At 39.7% G+C, this 27,077-nt stretch overlaps 1 protein-coding gene and 1 long non-coding RNA gene across 23 annotated transcripts in view; both read right to left on the bottom strand.

Annotated features, from left to right (window-relative positions):
* ebf3a (EBF transcription factor 3a) overlaps positions 1–13,508 on the bottom strand; it is an 89,681-nt gene extending 76,173 nt beyond the window's left edge. For 6 of the 21 annotated variants that reach the window (XM_056771064.1, XM_056771077.1, XM_056771083.1 and 3 more), the window contains exons 1-6: positions 11,321–13,508; positions 10,913–11,069; positions 10,501–10,564; positions 10,139–10,194; positions 7,437–7,510; positions 5,852–5,920 (exon numbers count right to left, since the gene is read on the bottom strand). In XM_056771064.1, the coding sequence (XP_056627042.1) occupies positions 5,852–5,920; positions 7,437–7,510; positions 10,139–10,194; positions 10,501–10,564; positions 10,913–11,069; positions 11,321–11,454 (554 nt within the window). In that variant the 5' untranslated portion in view covers positions 11,455–13,508. The remainder of the gene's footprint in view (positions 1–5,851; positions 5,921–7,436; positions 7,511–10,138; positions 10,195–10,500; positions 10,565–10,912; positions 11,070–11,320) is intronic. The other 15 variants (XM_056771066.1, XM_056771080.1, XM_056771081.1 and 12 more) reach the window with 6 other exon arrangements.
* Positions 13,509–13,979: 471 nt separating this feature from the next.
* Positions 13,980–23,979, bottom strand: LOC130438855 (uncharacterized). Of its 2 annotated transcripts, none has more exons than XR_008909386.1 (4): positions 22,000–23,979; positions 18,547–18,650; positions 17,711–17,972; positions 13,980–17,600 (listed from the first exon to the last, which is right to left on the bottom strand). It is a non-coding gene; the product is annotated as an uncharacterized LOC130438855 (long non-coding RNA). The 2 variants fall into 2 exon arrangements; XR_008909385.1 differs by having other exon boundaries at positions 17,711–17,969.
* Between the last annotated feature and the right edge of the window lie 3,098 nt (positions 23,980–27,077).

The following is a 27,077-nucleotide window of genomic DNA, read 5'->3' as shown; positions in this document are numbered from 1 at the left end:
GCCAGCTGTTGTCGCTCGCTCGCTCTCTCTCTTGATCCCTCTAGTGAGACGAAAGCCACCGGTTCATAACGGTGGGGTTTTGAAGCGCTGTCTGTTCTGAAGAGTTTCAAGGTGACTCTGTCATAGACGACGCGCGCAAAGCCATTCCTGTATATCATTTTGTCGAGGAGACAAAAGAACGATTAACAAATAATTACGAAAGATTTTGGGTGTAGATTTCAAACAAGTCGGCATAAGGAGAATTTAAGTATGCTAATGACGAATCATTTGCATGCTTCCCAGCACTTGTCTTTTTTTCTTTTCTAAGTTGTTATTTTAGGAAATAGCTATTTTTGCTATCTATGTGATTATGCGTGGAACTCATCGTCTACTGACAGAAATATGACGATAATTAAAAATAACAAAAGCAGAAGTGCAAAGTTGAATTGTTATTTTCGTGACACTAACAGCACCAAACAAAATTACCGGACATGGCATTGTTCACCTTATCGATGCATTGAGTTTGGGGCGGGGTTATCTGTTTGCTGACCAATGGTAGACAAGGGGAGCGCTTAAAACTTAAAAGCAATAAATAAGCAGTTTGGTTCAATTGTCTCGCTGCATTCTGCGGTGGACATCCAACACGAGCCGTGTCACATCCAATCCGCCTAAATCCACCAAGTGTGATGTCAGACGCCACACCCATATACGGGCGTGATGGGTGGGGATTCATAAAATGTTGTATTGGGTGGGGCGTGGCATCTTGTGACATGGCCGTGGCTTCCAATGTCACACTTGGATGTGGCGTGGGTTGGACTTCTACCGCAGGTCGCGAAATGCCTATTGTTTTCTTTGGTGCCACTAGTGGTGCAGAAAACCATGCACTTTGCGCACACACCGTACACTACATGAAAAAAGGTTTAACAGCACTGATACCCCAAACACACACACCCGTGCCAAGGCAAAACACGCTCATACACCAAAACAACACACTTGGAAACATTTATAGTATAACACAGAATGACACTATCGACAGTAACATGGGCCAATTCTGGAGTTCCTCTCTTAACTTGGAAGATGGAACAACAGCTCATTTCTTACTCTTCCGTGTCTTTCTGTTAGCAGAGGGGTTGCTGACTGTCTCATAAATAAGGAGTTGCGTTGAACACCTGTGTACCTGCAGCAATGTGGCTGTTACCTGGCCAGAGATATATCTGCTGTCTACAAGCTCATTAATCAGCTCTAATGGTGTGCCGGCACGTAAACACACACATATACGTACATACACACCTCCCGCTTCAAGACTGCTCCGCGCTTCTACTGTAGATACAAGGACTTTTCCAATGAAACATTCATACACACACAAAGTCTGTTGAATGTCACCTGGACAAGGTAAGATATAAATAAATAAAAATATTACTCTCGTGGCTGGAGGCAAGAACAGCAGTTAAACCGCCCTCTACTACACCGCTCTCTCTCTTTCTCTCGGGTCTGTTTCCCATAACCTGAGTCTGCAAAGCATACTGTAAGCGTGGGGCGTCAATGATAACACACACTTTAGTTTACTTTATAGTTGTGCAATGTGATTTTCTAAGGTGTCTGGTGGTCACTCGCATATAAATAATTAAAGTAGTGTGCTTTAGTATATACTAACGTAAATTGTAGTATACTGTATTTTATAATCAATACTAAACTCTGTAGTATTAACTATTGCAAATTCACAAACTATAGTAAATACTGTAGTATGATTTATTATTCCCTACAGTAAGGTTTAAAAATACTACAGTAATTAGGAATTTTACAGTTTACTGTAGTTAATACTTACGAATATGTAGGAATGGTGGTGTGAGGGAAAGTCTCTTTCTACAGATCTTGAAGTTAACAGGCATGTCCAAAAGCCACAAAACTCTCATTTGGATAACATGCAGACTTTTTATAATGTCTGCAAACTGAATTCACTCCGCTTCAGATCTGAGATGTGAAACAGACCTCGCTACGGAAAGAAAAGACAAGCTGAGGAATTAACACCTAACACGGGCTTAATTACGCCCGTGAAAACCTGCCATTCAAGCGCATTGGTAAATAAACCTCTCTTTACAGGTGATCCAAATGTGCATGGCTCCAGACAAGCCTCTGTTCCAGCGCTGATATGTAATTAAAATCATCTCCAAAATTCTCCTCGACAGGACGGGCCCGAGCCAAAAATGTAAATGACATTAAGGGAGACAATGAATTGAATTTTGTTTAATGTCCCTTTTGCTGGTGCTAATTTACATAGCGCTTTTCCAACAAAAGCTCTGACCTTCTAAACGCTGGCATTTGCTCAGCGCCGAGCGAGGGCCTGCGCTCGGATGAGAGGGAGGAGATCTTTTTAAGTAGCCTGGTCGGAGAAGAAGCAAACAATAGGCCAAAAAACGGAGACGGCGAGTGTTTGTTTTTAAAGATTAAAAACCCGCAACAGGAGAATTTTACCCAGCACATGGCTCCAGCTAATAATCAAGCATAATCCCCTTCTCCTATACGGAAAAATGAATGAATGTTTAGCTAGTTCAGCATCGTGCCCAAATGTGCCGCCCGAACACGAGAACAGGTGCAAAAGCCAAAACGAGCCGTATAAACAGTCCTGCAAAACAACGGTATACACAGCACGCTGACAAACAAAAGTCAATCTCATGAATTATTTAGCGAGGGGGGGTTGTCTGCCAGAGGTCAGCCCGTTGTGACCTTTGTGACAGGAAGTGAAAGTGAGATCGCTTGGCTAGGAAAACCCAGAGTCAGAGAGGTATTATTAGTTGGCCGGGTGATTTGGGGGCGGTAACTGATCCGACGCCCCTCTATTGACGCCTGTTTGAGACATCACTCACAACACTAGATGATGCTATGGGTTATAACGCTGTGTATCCAAGACTCAATCTATCTTAAAAAAATACAGATGAAAGACCCATCGAGGTTGAAATTTTGTAACAGCTGTGAAATACAACCAACTTTTTCTCTGCGTTTTTCCCTCTCGAAGAACCTAAAGCTGCACCAAAGTCCAAGAGAAATAGTATAAACAGATGTCTGGCTCGACTACAGGAAAATAGGACACATTTGGAATGATAAGTCTCCTAAACTCCATTGAAAATGCCAGAAGCGAGCGGGTGCCAGTTATTGTCCAAGCCCGTGCCAACGAGCAGTATGCCTGCCCCATGTGCCATCTGGGAATGTGGCTAAAAACGATATTGATAATGGATCACCAGATCTTCTGGTCACCATAGCTCTGTTTATCAGAACATTTCCTCTCTTAATCTCTATCCATCTATCTATCAAACCGGTTAAATGTTTTGATCGTAATGTACTCTACTTCACAAATACCTGTTTTCATACGATGACTAAACAAGGACACATGTACGTTAGCAAAAAACGACCCGGGTCCTTTGGATCTAACAAGACATTACCCCACCGGATTGGTTTTGTGATTACAAATTAGCTTGATATCATACACCCCACCTGCACTAACACTTCAGTCGTTCGAGGTTCGTGTTTCACTGCGTTGTTCTCCAAGCGCCGGATAAAATCATAGGTTCACGGTTGTGATATGCAGACAATGCGGTCGACTAATGAAGCACATCTGCTTTTGTGATCCGACAGAACGGATGAAAACCATCCTCTCGAGTCTTTCAGACGCCTCACAATCAAATGTTAGCTTTTCCACAATATCCCTCTTTCTCACTCCTGCCTTCTTTCCTCTGTTCTCCTTTTCCTCTTTTACTACTGTTACACATATTGTTCAGCAGACTGAAGCACAAAGCCCCAAGACATCCGATCCATCCACCTCTATTTAGCCGCGATACAAAGCCGAGCAATTTATGGGAAGAGTCAATGCGGTAAATATCAGTGAAACCCTGCCGTAAAGCGTTCACGTGGGCTTTCTGAAGGTAAATACATTCTTTAAGCCTTCGCTCGGGGAGTGAATCGACTCTGACTGCCGGAGATTCTTTTCAGGATATGCTAAAAGGAAGTGATGTGTGTTTTATCCTCTGTTCGGAAAACCAAAACAAATCCTCCGCCGTGTCCTCCTCTCCTTCTCCCCCTCGCTCTCTTTTCTCTCTGTTGCGGTTGAGTTACACCGAGCCCGTGAACGTCAACCCTGTAACTAATTACTGTTCGCGCACTGTCACAACTCTTCAGTACGTCTGTTTAAACAAGCTAATCGTTTAATGCAAAGATAACCGGGGTGAATGCCATTGATTTGCGCTCTCTGAGAGAGTGTTTACAAAAGACGTCAGGAATTCAAGTGCACCCCCTGAAAATGGTTAAAAGCAGGCGGTGTTCCAAACATAGTGAGCTGCCTAAAAAGTAAGCATATTTATACTGTACGTACGCATGCATGGAATCTGTGAAATATATGACAATAAAGCAAATTGGGTGTTATATTGTATACTCAAGAGACATATCTACAAGTTAGCATCAAACTTGTCGACGAGTCCTATTTGTACAACACAACAGGGAAATGTGACAAGTTGCACATAAAGTTAATATAAGTAAACAAGCAGCATAAGAAGGCAGCTGCCTATGTAGACTGTTAGGCAGAGAAGTAAATAATCAAATCAATTATTAAATATATGAATTTTGAAGCTGATAAAAATGCAAAACAAGTACTTGGATAAAAATCTAAAGTGCTCTCCTCACATCATTTAATTCGCATGCATTAGCGTTTCGTGTGACAGCAGGGTTTCCACATTACTACATGACAGACAACAGCGGGAAATGCTCAGCTCTCAAAACACGGTGAGCACGAGCGCTTTTTTTCCGACACTTCACACGCATGCGCCGCGAGTGACAGCAACAACTGGCCGGCGCTATTTGATTACTAATAAGAAAGATGTTCCCTCTGTCAGATACCAAACATTCCCCGCTAAGCAAACAGCTATTTCAGCAAGTCAAACATTAGCATTGCTATCCACCGGTGGCGCATATTTCGTTCCTGGCTTTACCCATCATCTCGCCTTCCAATCTAATTTCTCACTCAGTGGACAGGCAAGTTCACGATCGGAAGATAACTCCACGAGCAGGGAAAGAGAGATAGACTCTCGCTGTTGGCACTCTAGTGGCAGATGGAAACGGAGAGAGACTGCTGGTTTTATGGAGTAAGGTAGGCTTGTTCTAGCTCACTAATCTCCGAAGAGGCCTGGACTCAAGCGGCCAGAGTTCCCTGTCACATTTGCCGTCTCAGCCGCGGGTCCGAGACCTGGCCTCCCTTAATCCACAACCGTACTGCCACCGCAGGAATAATTGGACAGAAAGTAAAGAGTGCGAGACTCGTGGAGTAAACGTAACCTTGAGCCAGACCCACAAAGAGAAACATAAGCAGTAGGGGAAAAAGAAAGGACGTCAATTACCCACTCCACGGGAGCTGGTGTGTTTGAACACGCTTTCCCCTAATGTGATCAACATGCAACCGCCAACAGCCAGCCCAGAAACATTACTCATTTCACACCGGCAGCAGTGTCGAGTGGAATGTAAAGATGCCTTTTTGCTTCAAACATACATGCTCACTAACACAACGTCACCGTGCCACAAATCCGGGCGATGCGCTGTTTTCAGGGCAGATAACAGAGACAGAAGACTGCACGCTTGTTAACAAATTAGGATGAAAGAGTTGTGTAAATTTACAGACAAACACTCTCTAGATGTGGCTAAGAGGGGAACCGCTTCCCTGACAACTCACCAGCAATTATACAGTCCCCAAAGACACCCCCGGGTTTCCATGTCAACCCACCTGTGCGGCAGGCGCACAACAACACGGCAACTGGGGCGAAACGCAGCTGGTGATGGGCCAGACTCTGGGCCGTACACACAGAACAGAAGCAGGAAGCAGATCGATTCTTACCTGTCGATGATCACGGGATCTGAGGGGGTTTCGTTTCGGTTTCCACAGCTTTTTTTGTCACAACACCGACTGTAATGTTGGGGAGAGAAGAACAGACAGGAAAGAAAAGATATGAGGGAATCAGCAAGTAGATTGCAGTGTCTTTCGTCTTGGTGTGTTCGCTTTTATTCATCTGACACGCTCTCGCTCTCTATTCTAGTTCACCACCGAGGTGTTTGCCCGAGTTTCTGGCTGTGCCTGGTGGAGAGAGCGTCTGTGGTTCTCGCAGATGCGGGTGGCGGGTAAACACAGAGCCCGACGCTGTGGCTGAAGGAGGGAAAGCAGCATGTTTTTGGTGTTTGTCTTAGAGCTGAGAGGAGGAGAGGGGGTGCCAGGAGGCTGGGAGGGGGGAAAGCTCTCTCTCAGCCCCAGCTTTTGTTTACCTCTAATTGTCAAGCTGTTGTGTCTGGAGAGGATGCAAGATGCCACCTTCAACCAGGATTTCTGTGGGGCAATTATTAATTACCAGCTCAAAAAGCCTCCATCGCTCTTCTACATTGTGCCAATGCCTCCATTTTGAGGCCCTGAAGACGCTTCCATTACGGCTTCTTTAATTAATGTTGAAATTGTAGAGCAAAAGAAAAAATGATATGCCTCTTGAATTTAAAGAAGCCCACTTGTATAATGGTTACATGTCTAAGTGAGCTAAATTAACACCATATGGTATGGAAAACACATAAAGCTTCTTAAAGCTGACAGCTAAAGTGATTAAGGTATGTCTATGGACCTCTACTTAAGGCTCGGAGGCGCATCTGTGCTGCTTTGACGCAAGCAACAGAGTGCGATGCGAGAACATTTCTTCGTTGTTAAAAGATGCTCAGTAAACTCGCAAAGTTTGAAGAGTTATTACATGGAGCTCAGAAAGCGCTGTACTTAATGGTATATGGGGTGCAGCCACAGTGACGTGACCTTTACGCATGTTACCGTTCCATTCGGTGGAAAATGGATTGCTCGCTACTTTACGCGGCGGATTATAAAAGTTATTTAATAATTGTACATTTTCAGACTTTTTAAAATAACCCCAGCATAACAACTACGACAAAGCAAAAGGGTGCTTTGTGGCAGCATGTGCGTAAAATAGATAAAGGGTCGCACGGTTAAATTGCTGATGTTGGAGATCTAGTTTCAAAAAAATCTCGCGCGCGCACACGTCTCCGTTTTCTCCGCCTGTGCGTGTATTTCAGTTCGTCCCGTAATGTAAGACGTCCAGCCAAATCATTCAGAAGTCGGCTGAGTCGCTCTCATTTGCGCATTTGAAGTGGAACTTCTTACACTTACAAGACAGTGGGAAAAGCAAGCAGTAAATCATTACGCATAAGCCGTCTGACAATTCTGAACATTTGGATTCTTTTCAGCGTATCCAGGGCAGATCTATTCAGAGATGCATTGATTTTCTGTAAGGTTGACGCTCTGAGGCCCTGGATAGGCCTACAACATGTGCATAATGCATTTATGAAAACATGACGAGATATTCTGGCTGGTGAAATAAAAGATCACAGTCAAATGTAATAATTTATAATTTTCTGAAAACATGTTTTTTTCTTACCTGCACATAATTTCGTGTGTGAGAAGAACTCGGCACATTTCTGGGTTTTTGTCCTGTCCTTCATAAATAATTGCCTTGAAATAAAAGTGAGAGTGAAGATCGTTTAAACAAGTGAATTGCACTTAAAAGAATAACGTAATAAACAAATTAAAAATGAAGCTGCATTTTCCTTTAAAGATTAAAAATACACGCTCATAAAACGTACTTAGATAATTACGTCAATGTGGTTTTATGGCACAAAGGAAAGAAAATAAAAAAATGTGCCTAAATAAATAATTTTTATCTCACGTGCATTATAAAACAAATCGCTAAACCAATACACATCCCCACATTCTAGATAGAGATAACCTTTGAGTTATTAATTTGCATAAATAAATATGATGTTTGAAATGAATATCAACACTTGGCTGGTCATTGCGATGACAAATTATAGCACATGCATATCACTTTAGAAATGAAGAGTCGCATATGCTTCTGTTTAGATCTTTGTGGTATTTATTTGGGGAATGATAATAGAAATCACATAGATCTCGCTTCTCCGACGCAGATGGTCGCGGTAAATAATACCCATAACCGTACACATCAACGCGGTTATAATCTGCAGATATTTAGGGGTAAAGTGCTAATGGGCAATCTGTTGTTTATTTTGAGCCGCTAACAATGATTTTTCTTTAGATAAAAAGCGGTGTCGGGGGGTACGGTTGACTAATTTTTGAGCATTGGCTTTAACAGATGGCGTTTGGAGCTGTAGGTGCACACGGGCCTTGGTGCTTTTTGCGCGTTCTGTCTCACTCTCTGTTTCTCTCCCCCCCTCTCTCTCTCTCTCTCTCTCTCTCTTCTCTCTTCCTTTCACTCTTTCCCTCCCTCCCTGATTCCCCTTTCTCCCGTTATGATGTACTGTGCAAGAGCGCACTCCAACGCGCCCCACGGACCCCACAGAAGGACGCGTTGGAGTGAGCACTTGTACTGTACATCATTACAGACGTAAATCCTTTTGTCATACAACAAATAAAATTATTATTTGTCTCTATAACTCCAAGCACTATTTTATATCGACATAAAACTGAAAAGAGAGAATCCGTGCGTAATGTGCGTAAATAAACACTTGGTGCAGGCAACATTTCCACAATTTAAGACAAATAATTAAAAAAGTGGGCTATAGTGGTGCTTAATTCACTGTTCAGTTTAATAAGCCTTTCGCGGGCTAAATCAAACATTCATTTGTATTTCCAAAATAAATCAAATTAGTAGGCTACTTTAAGTACACATGTAACATAAAACATTGTAACAAATCTACAATTTGTAATGGTTAAAACGCGTACTAGCCAGAATTTATCAAGGCGATGGCGGTCTATCTTACACATTATTTGATGTGACTTTGCTATCTATATTGCCCTGATTTATTTTCCTGCCCCACACAGAATATATACGGAAATCCATAAAGTGGCTGTTCAGCGCCATTGACTGTTTGATCATGTTCAGCCCCATTCACAGGCGGCTCGGATAAAACCATATTTTCATGTGATGCCAAAAGACAGATAAACTACAGATAAAGGGAGCATGAAAATCAAACTAAAGAACCGCCCTGTTCTCCACTATGAGAGGGTTAAATGGACAAAGAAAATGAACAAAGTGATTTTAGAGAACATCCGAATACAATATGAACTGAAGTATCTCTCTCGCGCCTGAAGCTTTATATTTTATGCCTTTAACCAGATCGGATTACAGCGCAACAAAAGTGACAGTTTTCATGTGCGGCAGGGCGAATTATATGACACGCTGAAATAACAACTAAAGACCAATTCATATATTGTATATGGCCAAATTAAAAAAGAAAATCTTTGAATGATTTTATTTCAGATATAAATGTATTCTTATATATTATGCAATTAAAAATTGTGTTTAGGAACAAAATGTTGTTTTTCAGTGTATATAAAATACTCGCGTGTTTATTGACTGCATATCTGCAAATTGCCTTAGATAAAGTAGATAAATATACTATTATGAACTTAACAGCCAAATTGAACTTAATATAAGGCACAATACATAAAAATAGATTTAAACCGTTATACTACATATTTTATAAAATAGGATATTAATATGGCTCAAAAGAAACAAATGTAAGCAATTTACAGAAAACATGGGTCAGAAAAGGCACGTGGAGGCTGAGGAGCCAAATAATAATATCTGAACCTATTTCAGCCTTATCCCCAGAAATATCTCTCATTTGTTGAGACTAGAAAATAATGGCCGTAATTTGCCTAAAAACGCATGTGCATGCCATACATTTTGTGCCCTCCACATATTGCATTAATTTGCGATAAATTATCAAGCAGCTACACGATCACAGTCTGTACATTAGAAGAGAACAAGGCGGTAATGTGATTCATATTAAATTAAATCTGCTAAATAACCTTCTCCCATTAATCAGAGCAGCCGAAAATCTAGGCACGGTAACGCTTTACTTCGCACTGTCCATATTACACACATTACATTGAAATATAATTAGTTACGGCAGCAATAACAATAAAACATCAAGCTCTTCACTAATAAGAATATATATCAAGGACGCATGTTTATTTCATTATTCTGCATGGAAACATGTAACCAAAACCACATGTGACAGAAACGAACACTGACAACACAGATTATAAACGATTAAACACACATACACACAAACGAAAATAAATTCAATTTCTTACCTGTTTTGTCATGGAATCGATTAACCGAACGTAAAGATCCTGTTCTGTTCTGACGCCTGTGGGAAATTATTTTGGGTTTTTCATTGTGTGTGAATTTATGTGAAAAATACTTCACACTGGAAATCACATATGATCTCGGTGAAACTATTCAAAGTTTTCTCGGCAAAAACAATTCAGCTTCAGAACGTACTCATTAAATTTACTAATAAAGGTTTAACGTCAAATGTTCGACATGTATTCCAATTTAAAGGAAACTACATTGTGCACTTGTAAGTTAATACGGCTCCATTGAATCTGTTTGTTATTCGCTGAATAAAACACTTGTAAATATATCCCTGTTGTATAGAGAAATGTACACTTACCATTGCTGTACAATAGTTGGAGTTTGTAATGTATCCCATTGTTAGTTTTTTCACTGTTAGGTTCCTGAAAATAAGCATTTGTTTTGGGTCAGATTGGCATTACTGTAGTGCTTAGCAATTTAATTTGATCAGTGTGTTTTGTTGCTATTCATGCTTAAGAAGAAATGTGTTTTTTTTGTCCAGCTTATGTATGCACAAAATGCCAAGTGTGTATTTAAGTATAATTAAAAGTGGGAATTTTTGTAAATAATGTTTCCAGTGGCTATAAAGTAAAAAATTGTGTGTGCATATTTTTGTTTCTGTGATATCCTCGATTCTCATGAAAACTCTTTTATGGCACACGTGTTTCCCAAGATCTAGCTCTGGAAGTTTTAGGTGAAAATTCATAGCGGTATTCCGGGGTGGCGCTTACTTTATCCTTTTCCACAAAGTCCACAAAAGCTGTCCTTTCGATCTCCACCGGTTGTCCCTGTCTGTCATAAAGCGCCAGGACGAAGTGGAAAAAATTGGATTTTCTGAGGTTGGATGGCGGTTGTTTCTCATAGTGCGCCCGTGCCAGACCAACTCCACTGCGGGCAAAAACAAGACACCAGTGTGGGTTAAAACAAGAGGCATACACTTGAGATATAGATGCAGATAGAATGAAAACAGTGGAGATGGGAGAATTCTTGATTTGTCACTTAAACTGTAATATGATGTAATGAACAGGGGAAAGCGGCGAAGAGGTGCATGGGGAGAGTGTAATTGATACATGGCATATTGGGGATTTAGGGGTCGATCTGAGAAATGCATTAAAAATCGGATGATTTGGCAAACGTACCTCTGGGCGGCCGTGTTCGCATCCACCACCCCAGCCGTGTGCAACCACGATCGGACCGAATTCATGCCACTGCCCAGCGGTTCCTCTTTCATAGTGGTCCCCCCTCTTGGTATATTTTCCTGAATCCCAAACATTAAAACAGTTCGCGTGCAACCCACTTCCAGCCAAGGAGATGAAATGAGATTGTGAGCAGGGGCGCGTCGTTTCTCCAAGAGACCCTTCGGATATCAATAAGAGTTTGTTTGTGATTTGTTGAAAAGAGGAGGAAGAAAAAAATACACCCAGTTCTCAGTCCCGGTTCCTTATTCAGTCCGTCCTGCGTTGGCACCACATGAACGATTCAGTGCGTAAAGATTCTCAATCCTTTCCAACAGCTTGTTTGGACGAATGGAGATCCTCCCGTGGAAGACGCAAACGAACAAGTCGCTCAAATATAGCGGATATTGTTGCTCTTTCTTGTTTTAATTCAGTTAAACATTTCTTGTAACTTTGTGTTGAAGGTGATGCGCTTAGCTTGCTGTCATCCTATTACAACGGCATCAAAAAAAGGCTTCGGGACACTGCTGAATCCACCACTTCTGGCTCCAAAAGACAAATAAACGCGTAAATGATCACCGTGGAGGTGTTCCCGGACACGGGAGAGGATGATGAGGGGCCTTTAGCGCGTCTTTGCAGAATGGATGGAAGCATACAAAACTCAACCCTCTATCCCCCAGGACTGGAACCTTTCCCGGGAGCCAAAAACTCCAGACCCACGGGATCCACGCTGTCAGAGGATGACGCGCATGTGGGCGTGCCTTTGACCAAATATGGAAAGGATTGACGCTTCCTGTCGCTGGGCTTTAAGCTTGCACCGTGAGTACATACACTAGACTAGAGTCACTGCTGCTGTTCCAGCGGCTTCGCTGTGATTTCTCCCCTTCACACGAACAGCACGTCAGATTACCAGAAAGCAACAAATATAAAGATAACGAAAGCCCCCCAAAATACTGAGCACTGCACGAGAACTGGCCTATATCATTTTAAATGCTGACAATGATGCACTTACTGCTTCTGGGATGTTCAGATTAATCTTGATGCAAGTTTATAGAGTGCAGAACGGGGAAAAGAGAGAGAGATAAGGGGAAAAGACTGACCACCCTCCGCTCGGCCCAGAGGAGGGGCAGTTGCAATTATTAGTGGTATGCGTTTCGGTCTCCGTAATAAAAAATCTTTCTATACCATCCGCGTCATGCATTATCATGCAAAGTGCTAAATATGCTGGGTGCCTAAATGGTAACGCGTGGCTTGGAAAGCAAAATCTATCGATCACTTTTCACCGTTTTATCTTGCGGTTTATAGGCTATTCCAATATCTTACCCTTGTTTAAGAACGATCACTAGCTTTTAGGAGTAGATGCTCTTTATGATAAACACCCTTAACATCTGCATAATGGCGTAATGTCTGTCTTAAATTATGGGAACATGAACTTCCAGAATTTAAAAGCCGGTTTGCGTGCGTGAAGCGATCCGAAACGATGTCAAACTCCTAGCCTTCGTGCGTACGAGCTTGGAAAACGCGTTAATTTAGTAAATTATTGCAGAATTACATCTGAAACTGTGAAAGGACTCGGGGGAAGCATTGCGTCCACCCTCTCCTTCTATGCGCTAGAAGTAGGATGTCTTTTGCAATAAACATATAATAATTTATCTGTACAATACGCGTCGTATTTTCTTTCATTTTCTGAGATGCTCATGTTTGGGATATTGGCAGGGTGTGAATGTATGTTAATATTTGAATTAATGGGCGAAAATGGAAGTCCGATGCTGGTTATCTGGGGACCCTGTGCGCTGGAGGGAGGGATGGATGGACGGAGAAAGGAGAAGAGAGATGTGTTTTACAGAGCAATCTATTCTGCTAGTGTTGGGGGTTAATGACTATTGCCAAAGATAAGTGAATTATCTAAGCTGTTGCTCTTGCCTCGACTCAAAATCCACCACATATCATCGTCGTCTAATTAAATACGTAAGTAATAAAATTATATTTTACGACAATTTGAGATTGATATGCTGTTTTCCTTGAATTCGGTATGACTTTGATCCATGCGTTCACTAAATGCCAGTGTGAACTTTAATGTTCATTCTCAAAGTAATAGGAAAAGACGATAATTGTTTTTATTTCCGTATGGTGTTAGTTGTGAATATAATTTACATGGAAATGTTTTTCTAATTATTGTTAACATAATGTTTAAATGATAAAAAAATACTGGATGGCTAAAAATTACATTTGGATTTATTTTGTACAATGTCAAAAATATAATTTGATATTTTTCTAGAAAATTTTTAGGCTTATATTAAAAACATAACCTATCCAATCTAATTTGGAGCATTATAAATATTTCAGGTTTGCTAACTGTAGGCCTAATCTACAGTTTCTCTTATACAGATTACACACCAAAGCGATTTCAATCTGATTACCAAATTAGGGTTTTAGGTTAAATCCCTTTAAATCTGATACTGTTGACTAAAGAAGTTCGACAATCCCATCGCGTAGGTAACGATCCCGTCCTAAAAAGGAGTTTTAAACCTTATTTGACAACAAATGCAGCTGCCCCTCTATTTTGGAAGATATTAGGCGAAAATGAATGCAAATCTGTGTTCAGAAGCCATCTGGCCGGAGACGACAGAATCAGCTGCTCGCCTGAATCCATCGCGGCTCATTTCTGAGGCTCATCTGGACCCCGGAGCCAAAGCGTGCAAAATGCGCTCTTTAATTCACCAACTTTCACTTTCAGAACTCGACATCTACAAGGCAGCGTTTGAAAATAAAGTGCAGGACAGATTTCTGTCAAAACAAAAACATATAATGAAAAATATGACACGTTAATTTTGATTTATTTGATAATGCACGTTACAAAAATCTGGCTGCGATTAGGCTCAGACGACAGTTTTTGTTATAGAAAATGTCCTGATAAAAAGCGAAGCTTTAATAATGTTTGAATGATTTTGTTTACATGAATATACTGTCAACAAACTCTTATTCGTCTTTTAGGCGATTTTTTTAATAATAATAATTATAATATAGCCTAGTCAAAAATAAAAAACGACTGCATTTATTTTTTTACAAAAAAAAATGCGGAAAATATTTAGTTTAGCTTTACCATTTCTGTGCATGTTTAAGGTGCGGATTTAGCTCTATTCTGTCTGCCCGTGTTAGATCTTATTTGGGGAGATGTACTAACAGAGAGCGCGGGACAAAAGAAAAGTTAGTCATGCAGAAGGTGTGTGTGGGTTTGAATAAGATTTGTTCGGCGTTGCCAGGACCTCCCGAAGAAACGACCCTCCTCCTCATTGTGTGTGAAGTGTTCCTTTTGTGTGAATTTACGGGGTGAAGCTCCAATGATCCCCAACAAATTTGCATTTAAATAGCGACATCAACCGATTCGCGTGCCACACACCAGTGGCTTTCCCAGATGTCAAGGCAAAGTCAGTCAGATGGCCAGTGCCCAGATGTCCTCTCCACGCATCATACCAGTGCACCACGAGCGCGTAAATACACGCGGATTTTCCTATTTGCATCTTTGCACATGGTCAAATCATTCAAAGCCCATTTTAATCTTAGCGGTGTGAGGCGGAGAGGGCACCTGCACAACTCCAGAGCAACTATATGTGATGCATGGAGATCCCTGGCTGTGCTGGCTAAAATACAATTGTTTGGAGAGGGTGAGATGTCACACTCTGCCCCTCAATCGTTGTGTTGATAGGGCCTGTCTGTCTCCAGCATCACAGAAAAGCGTTGACATAAGCGTGCGCACCGATATTGGCATTGAGACATGAAATTAAATTACCAGTGGTGAGATTCCGGGCTAAATCTAGTGCACAAAAAACGGACAACTGACCACTCAGAGAGCGCGTCATGTACCGAAAGGCGTGAACCAGCTCATCATATACTCTAAGAGATTCTCACACCAATACAAGATGAAAGACGATTTGTCTTCTGAATATTAATCTAAGATATTTAAAAATAAATCTGCCAGATCCAAACGTACATTTCATGTTCTACACTCATACTGTTTTCAAGCACCTCGGTAAAAAGCATCTGTCTGGACTTGGTGAGAAAACAAACGAGTCTGTTCAGAGCATCAACAAGGAGTGTTTTTCCCGCTGTGGAGACATTAGTTTACGTTTCGAGTATTGCATTTCATGTCTCCGGCTTTCTTAACAAAAGACAAAGTTCTCTAAGCTTCCGAAATAATTTTGCATTTGTTCTGTGTTTATTTTAAAGCGAATGGCAAAGAAAAGGGAGAGAGACAGGAAAATCAAAGATGCGTAAACGTCAGTGCATGACAAACAGGGCGAATCAATCATTCGTCTTTGCATCTTTAAACTGTTGCATATGTTCTGTTCCCCTTAATCATGACAACTAATTGCATAGTTAATGATCAGATAAGGGAAAAATATGGGCAAATAAATTCTTGATGAATTAAGTGCAATGCTATTGGAACCAAGTGACAGTTTCCGTAGCAGTTTGAGTTTCTGGTGCTATGAAATTGAGGGTAAATGCATAATTTTGTGTATTTAATTTAACAAATTTTTCATAAAAAAATTGACAAACAGATCGAAGTAAAGATGTATTTAAATGTAACGTTTACTCATTCAAATATTTGCACCGACCAAAAAGTGCCGAAACGATCTGTTTTTAGTTTTTACGAACAGCTTTTTACAAATAAATAATTTTAATTTTAAAACCGAGACCTGATATCTTTATTATTATTATTGTGTTGTTGATTACACATTGCACAACAATACAAAATATTGCAAAGACGAATTTAAGAGTAAATAAATTAAACGTGAAATTTATTTTCCGAGAGAAACTGTGCATGAGGTTTTTTGGTGGAGCGGTTTTTAATCTTTGAGATAAATTTGATAAAGAGCGCCTCCTTTCGACACGTTTGCAGAATAGCGTTTCACAACGATTTCCAATTAAATGAGCGAGAACTTTAAGCAAAAGTATAATATCGATTAAACATGAGCCAATCAGTGTCTCCTTTTCTTATAAGTAGAGGAATTACTTATTATACATTCTAAGAGCATTGAATATTTGTGGAAACAACATAGTTTGAAGTAGGAACGGATGCAAAATATAAATAAAAAAGTTTTGTGCACTATAATAAAGGTTTGCGCAAACCTCATTTTCAAAATCAATCAAACACATTTTTATTTTGATAATTAAAATTAAACATTGGCTACTTCAAAACATGTTTAAAATTCATGAATTATTCTTTTTAAACGATGTAAAGAAAAACTGCATTCCCGTGACACAAGCTGTCGTGTCCGCTGATGCTTTTACTTCCAGACAAAAACACAACATCTAGCTGCAGAACACAAAATGTATGTGCTGCAAAACACATGTGTTATTTCTCGGTGAACAGATCGTGCTGAGGGCACCTTCACAGTGAAAACAGGTTTCGATTAGGTAATTTTAGATATTGTAATTGGCTTTAATTAAACATGTATCGCGCTAATTAACTCAGATTTTTGCTCAACCGCTGGGACTCTCGTGTCGGCTTTGATACAGTCGAGCAGATGTCCCAATACAACTCCAGTGACAATTAGAAACTTCAGCTCTGTAATCTCTGGAAATAACTTCAAACCTTATATGCTGGCTGACGACATTAAACAGGTCAACGTGCGTTGTATGCTTTTTAATATAAATTGTATTTATTTGTTACTTTTTGATATATTTTGTTATTTATTTAAGAGACATTCGTTTTATGCCTGTTAGATTATATTTAAACTATTTCGTATTTCTAATAAATTATATAAACGTGAGTTATCTTTTCACACTTTTCATTTTTATCTTAAATGTATTATTATTATAGGCTATATTGTACTAAAGTTCGTTCTTTGTGATTCAATGTAACAAAGACAGTGATCCACACTTTCTGATTTAAAATAAAAACAGCAGAACACGTGAAAATGGGCTCGGTTATGTCGAGGGTCTCGGTTGCCATATAATAATTAGCATTTTTATTCTGCTGTCGAATGAAGAGAGAGAGAGAAAAAGAGCCCGAGGCGCAGCTCCAGGCTACACCTATAGAAAGAAAAGAAAGCGAATAAAGGACTGAGAGCCATTCGAGACAATTAACATGTAAAATATCCTGTGGAAATGGGCTCTGAAAAGAGACGGTGCGGGTCAGCTCCACCTCATTGTAGAAGATCCCGTAAACTCCCGTGATTAAAAAGTTTACCGGAGTAATTAACGGAGCGGGGGCGACGGCTGCACCTGCGCTCCTGTCCTCCTACACAGAGCGCACAGAGACAATGATTTAAAACACTCTCCGTATTAAAAACCTCAGCGCAATAAGTTTGTCACCGGCAGCACGTCCTTGATGAGACGTGATTGACCTACTTTTTGCCAGTTATTTCACAAATCAGCGACTCGTTGGGAGGGAAACGAGCTTGAACATCTGGTAACCGAGAGAAAGAGCCACCGGTCTATTTATTTGGGCCTTTCCATAGGCGCTCAGTCACTTCTGGCCCTGTAGGTGAGTCAATCTCAGCTGTTTCCTGGCGTGGAAAAGAAGCCATTATGTGGTGCCACTGCCCCACCTACAGGCCAGAGGGGTAAGAGAGACCCTGTAGTCTGTGTCTGGGGTCAAGCGCAGCATCTGCTGGTAAAAAATAGAAAAGAATAGAATATCACACAGTTTAATTCAGCTCATGCTTGCACAAAAACATCCTCTAACTTTCTGAATTTGCCATATGTATTTTCTATAATAAGTATATGGATTAATAGGTGTCTAAAGAATATTATCTTGCGGAGTCCCATAAGCACATTTCATTTAAAATAATACAGAATTCATTCGTATAAAAACCCTGTAAGCTTTAAAGTGAAATGATCTTATTAAAGCATCTCCACAGAGGGTATTGAAAATATAGTCTGCCATTTATTTACTGATTTATTTTTTTAATCAGATCATTTCGTAAGGTTATGGAGGCATTCGTGTTTTAGAAGCGAAAACAATGATTTCCAAGCATACAATTTAACAAACTGGTTATTTTCACGCGTGTTTGTGGTAATGCTTTAATACAATTCAATTAATTCTACAAAATGTGAAACGCTGCAAGCAAACTGCATGCATAATGGCAAGATGCAGAAGATACAGGTCTACCTGCATACATTCAAACAAACAAACATCAGTTAATTTTCATCTACCCTTAATATAACGAGAGGGGTAAACGTACACGCCACGATTTATCACTTGGAACTTCCAGCCATTTCCTGAGTCCACATCATCTGAACGCTCCCCATGACAGAGTCAAAAAGGTCAAACCCTATGAAATGAAAACTACGAAGGAAAGAAATTGAAAATGTGAGAAATGACAACTCGTAGCACAGCGCGGGACTGTTAGTGACTGGCTTGCTGTATCAAAATGAAATTCCCCAGCTGCCAGGTCTAATAGGGAGGGTCAACAGGTCAAAGTTCACACAGCCCCTTATTGCTGTGTTACGTTGCAGTTTAAATTCCCAGTTGCACAGCCGTAAGACTGGAGGTGCACAATTATTTAGAAATGTGTCTTACATTCACATAACAGACCACATTGTATCAAACTGTGTTATTATCCTATAAATTATGTAACCTCAATACTAAGTTTCAGTTACATAAAGGCACTTGTTTTTTATTATTTTATATCACCGAATAGATGAATTGCACATCAATATGCTTGCTTTTATCCACATCATTTCACACCCTAAAATGGCATTTCTTATTTTCACAAGCGAATTAATTCAAGAATTCAAAATCTATTCAATCGAGGGAAACGAGTGCACTGAATAGTGAACAAATGGCTTTGTCTAGATACAGACTGAACTAATGAAAAGTCCCACGGCTGTCGAGATGCAAAGGCAGGCTGATCGAGTGTGTGTGTTTTACGCCATGTGGGGATAACTTCTGTGGTTTCTACTGTATCTCTGCCCTGAACAGATTCGCACAGTTTCATTCTAAAGATGCTCGACGCCGCCCACGTGCATAACCGAACCTTTAATCACAGAGGAAGCAAACAAACTACCTCTTTAATGATATTCCTCAAAAGATGGAGATGAAAACAGCTGCTGGAGTTATTTCCAAAAAACAGCATTTTATGCATTTTTAGTGCAACGCCAAACATCAGATGCAGATTCCACGAAATTACCACGTGACCACCCTCAGGATACGGTGTCCCTCAAAAAAAAAGCATGATATAGGGGTCCAAAAAGTCTATAAAACCACAAGTAAAATTATTGAAATTAAACAAAAAAAAATCTAAAATCATTTTTAAAAACAATGTTTACATATAAAGTAAAAAATGCACAATATCCTTCTTTTGTTTTATTGGCAGAATGGACTCTACAAGTTTAAAACAAGATAATCTAAAGTTATCCACACATGATTTTATGTTTATTTTAACAAAAGCAAAAAATCTAAATTTCTTTTAGAACAGTTAAAACTGACAATATATCTCAAACTGGTGTGTGAATTGTTTCTGGAATAAACAAATAGTTTTTCTTTGCGTGCATTATATCATGACTCTTCTCTGTTTTACATCGGTCGAAATCCATAAACTTAAAAAAAATCGAAATCCCCATATTTGTAATGCTCTCAGGCATTTGGACCCCCAATGTAGCTCAATCTACACAATTTCCTGTCAGTCAAAGTTGAATTAAATATTGAATGTGGCTTGTTACAGTTTAGAAGATTGATTCCTATAATGGAACACAAGAAAATGGCTCGGCTATCAAGTTCAGATGTGCGGTCGTCCGATTAAAGAGATTTTCAATTGGTGTTTGTGGTACTGTAAAGCTGTACGCGGCAGCTTTGGCAGATGCTGTCATACACAGTTTGAGAACTCAGAACTTGCGGCAGATTTCAGAGAGAGAAAGAAAAAGGCAGAGGAAATAAGAAAGGAAATCAGCTCAGATGGAGAACGTGAAGATCATTCTGATGTGTGAACTCTACATTATTAACAGACAGAAAGATGAAGATGCAGCCGTGAAAAACAGTAAAACGCTTAAAATAAGTGCTGTCAGCTCTGCACTGCGTACAGGGACCACAGAGGTGGAAAAACTGTGAAAAGAATCCAGAGAGTTTTAAATTAAACAGTGAAATGCAACATCTGCGTTCAAAACCTTTTACCCCCAATTTCACATGCATTGTTTTCCTTTTTTATGCATGTTTGTCTAAGCGACTGTGGAACTTTTAAAACGATGGCCGGTGCTGAATTGCACCACTCATCTAAAAATCTAAGGGAATGAACAACGGCGTGATTGTGGTGAACACATGGCCTTCGCGGAGCCGTCCCAGTTTCCCGAACAGCTCTGCGAGGGTGTGTTGGAAACAGCATATGGAGGGCATGTTTGTTAGTGCGGTGCTTATAAATGGATTAATTGGTTAGATTAGACTGCCAAAGCTTTGATCACAGAGACCGCGGAAATAAATGTGTTTATTATAATTTTGTTCACTGAGCTGCAGTACGGCGTAAATCTGCAATAAATTAAAATGCATAAAGATGCATAGTGTGGAGTTGTTGTAATCCAAATTGAGGCAGAACATGACATTTTGTAGAGTGACTTTTTTCCCAGGAAATGTAGGCATGTTACTTTTGGGTTTTGGATATGGCACTCACAATAAATTAATCTAGGGTACATGTATAATGGATCGAAATGCACTGATCAATTGAGAATAAATCAGATTATAAATAGAACTAAACTGCTTGCAAACTCTAACCAAAACTGGATCATTTTTTATTTGCAGTACGCCTACCTCTATCTATACTAAATACTTTAAGGGAGTATCTACACATCAAATTTTAGAAAATAGGCTTTAGTTTAACTTTATTTATTATTTTGATTATTTGTACAATGGCAAGTATTTGTGGCACTGTCCTTGAAAACCCATTGTGATTTACTGTGATTCTACATAAAATCATCCTGCATCACATTCTGTGAAAAGACAAGTATGATATCTTAAATATTGACTGATTGAGGCGATACCATTAATGGACACATATTAATAGGACGAAAACTAAAAGCATGTAGCCTTGAAATAAAGTAAAAGTTAAACCATTGCTCGATCAGTGCGCTATATCCTAACGACATTTTGTCATGTATGATCACGTGATCCTGAATGCCCCGTCAGACTCCTCGCGAATCTTATCTTCAGCTAGCAATGTATATACGTTCAGGTTTACTTAAAATTATTCTTTTAATAACGTCTCAACGACATTAAATGTTGTTTACACACAACATAAATTCATTAAATAGTTTTTGTTAGTAACCAAAATTCCAACAGCTAGAAACAGTAGTTTTGCTGCCCTGAAAATAGAAACAGTCAATGGCGCCAAATTACACTTTCCGACTGAAAAACGTCCTTCACGTAATTGTTCCTTGATCGCCATGGGTCGAAACACATATATTATAGCTAGGGCTATATAACGTTGTATGAGAGATCGTATATGATAACTGACCCAAAATGAGACACTAATGACCTCCACATCTGTCACGTTTGCTTCAAGCATGTCGAAACGAGTAACGCACAATGTCGCACACTACGACTGGAATCTGCGCCACTGAACACATGTAACTGTCATTCACCGATGATTTTATCTATATTTAAAGGGGTACTTCACACCTGAATCAAAATGTCGACATGTCTTACTCACCCTCAAGGCAGCGAGGGGCCATAACCCAGAGGCTTGTTTTCCGGCGTATGACGCACGCATGTCGTAAATTCCGGTGACGATCGCTGCATTATTTTCTTCTCTAGCGGGAGCTAACAACCCTCTGCTTTGGTTCACGCGAATTCGAGAGATGACGGAAGCTACACATCCACGTTAATGGCGCAGTCAATATGTATATTTATCTTAAACAAACTCATCGATTCGCTTCAGAAGACCTTTGTTAAGACCGTGTCGAGCAGTTCTTTGATCGATGGATGCACTTTTTGGAGCTTCAAAAAGTCAACACCCATTCACTCCTATTCTACCGCTTGGCAGTAAATAAAATACGCGTTATTATATAACTCCAACTTAATTATTCTTCAAGAAGAAAACCATATCCAGTTAGAGTGTGCGTAAAACATGGGGGAATTTCGATTTAGAGGCGAAGTACTAAAAGCGAGTCCACCAAAATACCTGATAAAAACATCGCTAATACTTATTACTATACGCAGTGGTTTACTCCGCCAAAATTACGTAATTTCCCGGAGGACGCTGTCGGGGGAAGTAGTTGTGGCTAAATGTGATACAGCTACGGCCAGAAGTGATGCAAAATCTCGCCATAAAAATTCAATAAATTACATCAGCTAACTCCTACAACTACCAAACCCTAAACATACAATAATAAGAAAAATGTTGTCAGCGAAACAAAAATTATGCGTTATTGTGTTGCGCATGCCTAGTTTGGCTGTATCCCTTCTAGCCATAGAATGGGAAAGTGGCTGTTGCTATTTATTTTAGCACGTTTGGCACTTTCAAACAAAGCATTAAAATTGTTGCTTAATTATAACTTACTTATTTCAAGCAAAATATTAACTAAAAGTTTTACATATATTACATTTTTATCCAATACAGTTTGGATAGAAAAAATGTTTCAGCTCTGAGCATTTATTTACATATTGCAACCTTCCCCGCTTTTTCAAAATATTTAATATGGTCAGTGCCCAAAAAAGCTTGTCTTGAGAGTTCTACAAAACTAGACTCATGCATGTCTCACCTATGGGCAGATCTAAATATCTGCTTCATGTTTGGCCCTGTAAATGCTTAAATGCTTATTTCTAGCAAAAATCATTACCAAAAACTGTCAACGCAGCAGTTATTTTGGAGCAAACTGGCCTCATTTACTTGCAGGTATTTTGCAGCATTTACGCCGGCTCAATTTTATATTTCAAGCTAATCAGCAAACAGCCAGCAGCGTATTTATTCCTTTTTGGCTGCTAGTAAGCAAAAAGATGAAAATTGAATCAGTGCGAGTGTGAATCGACGGGGCTGTCATTGCCGGGAACTGTGAAGTTTCCTCTCTGGTAGAACAGCATGTGTCTTAATTCCCTTTACCTTTCCGTGCTTCCCTGGGGGACACGGAGCAAGTTCAACCCTCTTTGACTCGGATTTGATTTAACCTTTAAAGCCAGGTGCGCTGTTTCCTCTGTAAACATCTTCCAACGTATTTACAGCGACTGCTGCGTAGATGCAAACAAAACAGAGGGGCTGTGAACTCGGCATGCATTATTAATCTATAATATGCTTTATATTCTTTATCAGGAGAGCGGGAGAAGATAAAAAGGGAGCATTAGCTGCTTTTCCACCCTTCCCTTCCACACGTGGGCTCCTCTTCCTTTTGTTCACTTCATCTACAGCTACTCTTCTGACACACAGCCTGCTGTTTACCAGAGCGAGAGAGGCCTGCTTTTTATGTATGTGTGTGCGTCTGTGTATGTGTATGTGCTTTACACTTTCAGCATTTCAACTGTTAGCAGCGTCTGACTCCTGACTGACAGGTCGACATGGCAACCCTATTCTACATGCTTTCATGGCATCATGTATGTTGTGAGGGTCTGTGGGGAACGCTTTGGGCGCCTGGAGAACTTTGAGCACTGTCAAGGCTCACTAAGAGCCGCAGAGGTGATGGAGGCTAAGTAAAGATCCCTAAAATACACCGGCATCAGTTGTGTTGTTGTTTTTCACTAAAGGGAAAAAGGTCTCACTGAGGCCTCTGCTCCCTGGAGAATACGCAATGCAAAGAGATGTGGCATTCAAATAAATAAAAGCCCATTTTTACATGGTTTGATGTGTTTTTCTTTCAAAGCACAGGCTTATGGTTTGTGACCTATTATCGTACATACATCGTACAAAAAGTATGACTATAGAAACGTATCATCCATTTATAAAAACATTGTCTTTGCCATATTTCACTTTAAAAAAATATTGTGATGTTAAACGATACATATTTTGAATTGGGAAGTGCTTTTTGCACTTATTGAATCATGATAAAAGAAAGATGTGTTTTTTTCACTGCACATTTTTGGTGACCCTTAAATCCTTAACAGCGTATACTTTAATATTTGATAATGGTGTCCCAGACACACTACATGATTATGTTCCGCTCCTGAAGGATTCACAGCGTAGAACAAAAAAAACCTGGGAGACTGTTTCACATGCTTCAAATAAACGGTTTAAGCAATAAAGAGATCCTTCGTATTTTATTTAAGAGAACATTGTTTTCTGCCAAATAAATCTGTATGCTTCGATAATTACATTTCACTGTTCTTCAGGATCCTACATCCCACATTTTCCTTTTGAAGATGAATAAAACATTATCGGTTAAAGGTTGCACATTACAATATCTCTCTCTCTGCGATGGGATATTGATTCTATTAAAATGAAATAAATAAACAATCCTCAGAATCCCTTCCAGATCTTCCATTTATGAAAGCAATCCAACAAAAGCCAAAGCAGCGGTCCTCGAAATGCATATTAACGGCGGGTGAGATCATCGCGGGACGTGACTTTAAATGGACAGATCTTAAGATTTAGGACAAAGAGCTTCCATGAGAGTCTGAATGAAGCAAGCATCGAGACACAATGAATCAGCGCCCCACATTCACTCTCTTTAAAAGATATAATACAGACACCTCCATAGGTCTCTTTATTCTTCCTCACAATGTGCAGCTTTCAGTCCATTCATAAACAGGAAACATCAAAAGATTAGGGCGAAAGATGTAGATATTGTAACACTTCAGAATGGTCATACATATACACAGGTTGCCCACGTGGTGCAACACTTCTCTCTCTCTCTCTCTCTCTCTCTCCCTCTCTCTCTCTCTCTCTCTCTCTCTCTCTTTTTAAGCACATTCAAGTGAGTTACACCCTTTATTGACGAGGGTTTGATAATGCACCGCTATCTTGCAAAGTATCTTTAAGTGAGTGCTGAGGTAGCAAATTTGACTCAATAAGGAGCATAAAATTGTGTCTTTGTGCGTGACCTTTTGTTCCACATCTTTGGAGAATTCTGTTCCTAAAGAGAGCAGTTTTTTGAGAGACGGGAGGAAGGCTCCACGAGTATTGGGTTCCCGTTGGGAACAATGCCTACAGGTTCACCTTGCAGTGCATGGGTGTAACTTAGCCTAGAATATTGTGGATCAAAGCCTCATAAACAAAGTAGGTTGAAATGGTGTAAGAGTATATGAGATGGAGAAAAGAACACGGCAGTGAAAGAGACGGACCCTAAACTTCAGGAAGACGCGGAGGAAGGACGGAAATATTGTCACTGCTGCGCGTTGGCCTTTAGACTCTTCAACCGAAAGGTCCCGCCGAGCGACATGGAAAAATCCAGGTTTTGTGAGTCGTAAAAAGGGTCTGCTTATACAATAAAGCTCCTTTTCATTTCAGTTTAATGACTTAACAATGACTTTGTGCAAGAAGACAACTAAACTTTTTTGCACTATTTCTACAGTGTGTATATGTATACTGTGCACGATTTGGCTTTGAAAAGTACAGTGATTCTCAGCTGGTGAGTCATGGCCATACCGTACAGGAGGGGAAAACCATGCTAAAAATCATATGATCATATATTGATATGAAAACTTCCAAAATTAAATTTTCACAACTTTGTATCATCATTTTCTACTTAGATCAGAGGAGGCAAAAGTGTAGACTACTTCAAAAGATGTTAACACTGATCCAGAAGCACTTCTGGTTTCATTTTTTTCTTTTAATTTGATTATAATTTTTTTAATCTTGCATTGTTTCAGCAGCAACAACATAAACATCACTGCCCCAACTTAAAGAGCCAATGACTGTCGATTCCTTTTTACTTAATTTATTGCAATTATTATAAATTAAATATGAAACTAATTGTTATATTACTAGCTAGACGGATAAGCAAACACAGATCGGAGCTAACATCTTAGGCGTGCTTCTTTTCAATACATGTCTAAATCTCTGAATGCTAAAGCTATGAAAACATTTAAGATTCTTGGAAATATAATTTCAAAACTGTGACTTTATAGCATTGTTTGGTTATAATTGTTATGTGCCCCCCTCGTCTCTTCTTTTTTTCTTTTCTTTGTATTGTAACATTGTCCCTTCAATTACTTAGTTATTATGTTTTTACTCTGTTTGTATTATTTGTGTGAACTATTTCTTTAAATCTTAAAAGTTTTGTTAAACATTTTGATTTGGTTACAAATGTTCTGTTGGTTGTACTTTGTTCAACTGTTTCTGAAACAGGGTGTTCATCTAGACCAGGGTTGGACCAGCTTTGTTTATGTCTTCTGAAGTTGTCTTTAGCAGCAATAAATCAGTATTTGTATACAGAAAAAAAAATATCTATATAATTAAAAAATGATTTAATAAGGTCATGTGACCAATTACCATGAAATAATGCACATAAGGTAAGGAAATAATGCATTCAGGTTGCACTTTACCAGTTTGCGCACTCTCTGTCTAAACTAGTGAACAATTACTCCGTTACTTTCATCATTAACATGCAAATATTCAACAAAGCAACTAGTCAAGCACAATGAACGCTTGATTGGGTTTTCTCTCTGCTGACGTACGAAGGAGCCAAAGCAACACTGAAAATTTCCCCTCCATGTGCACGGCGTTTACCTTGACCCCGCTGATCTGTACAATAAACCCATAATAGTCCTTGGCGTCCCTAAGGAGAACACGCAGGCAACACGGGCCACTTACGGAAAAACCAGGAGCGGGCCCGAGAAGCGCCAGGTCACCCAGAGAACAAA

Source organism: Triplophysa dalaica, chromosome 17 (assembly GCF_015846415.1).
Source record: "Triplophysa dalaica isolate WHDGS20190420 chromosome 17, ASM1584641v1, whole genome shotgun sequence".
NCBI lineage: Eukaryota > Metazoa > Chordata > Actinopteri > Cypriniformes > Nemacheilidae > Triplophysa > Triplophysa dalaica.
The sequence above is the reverse complement of the archived record's forward strand: the minus strand, read 5'-3'. Positions and strand labels throughout refer to the sequence as shown.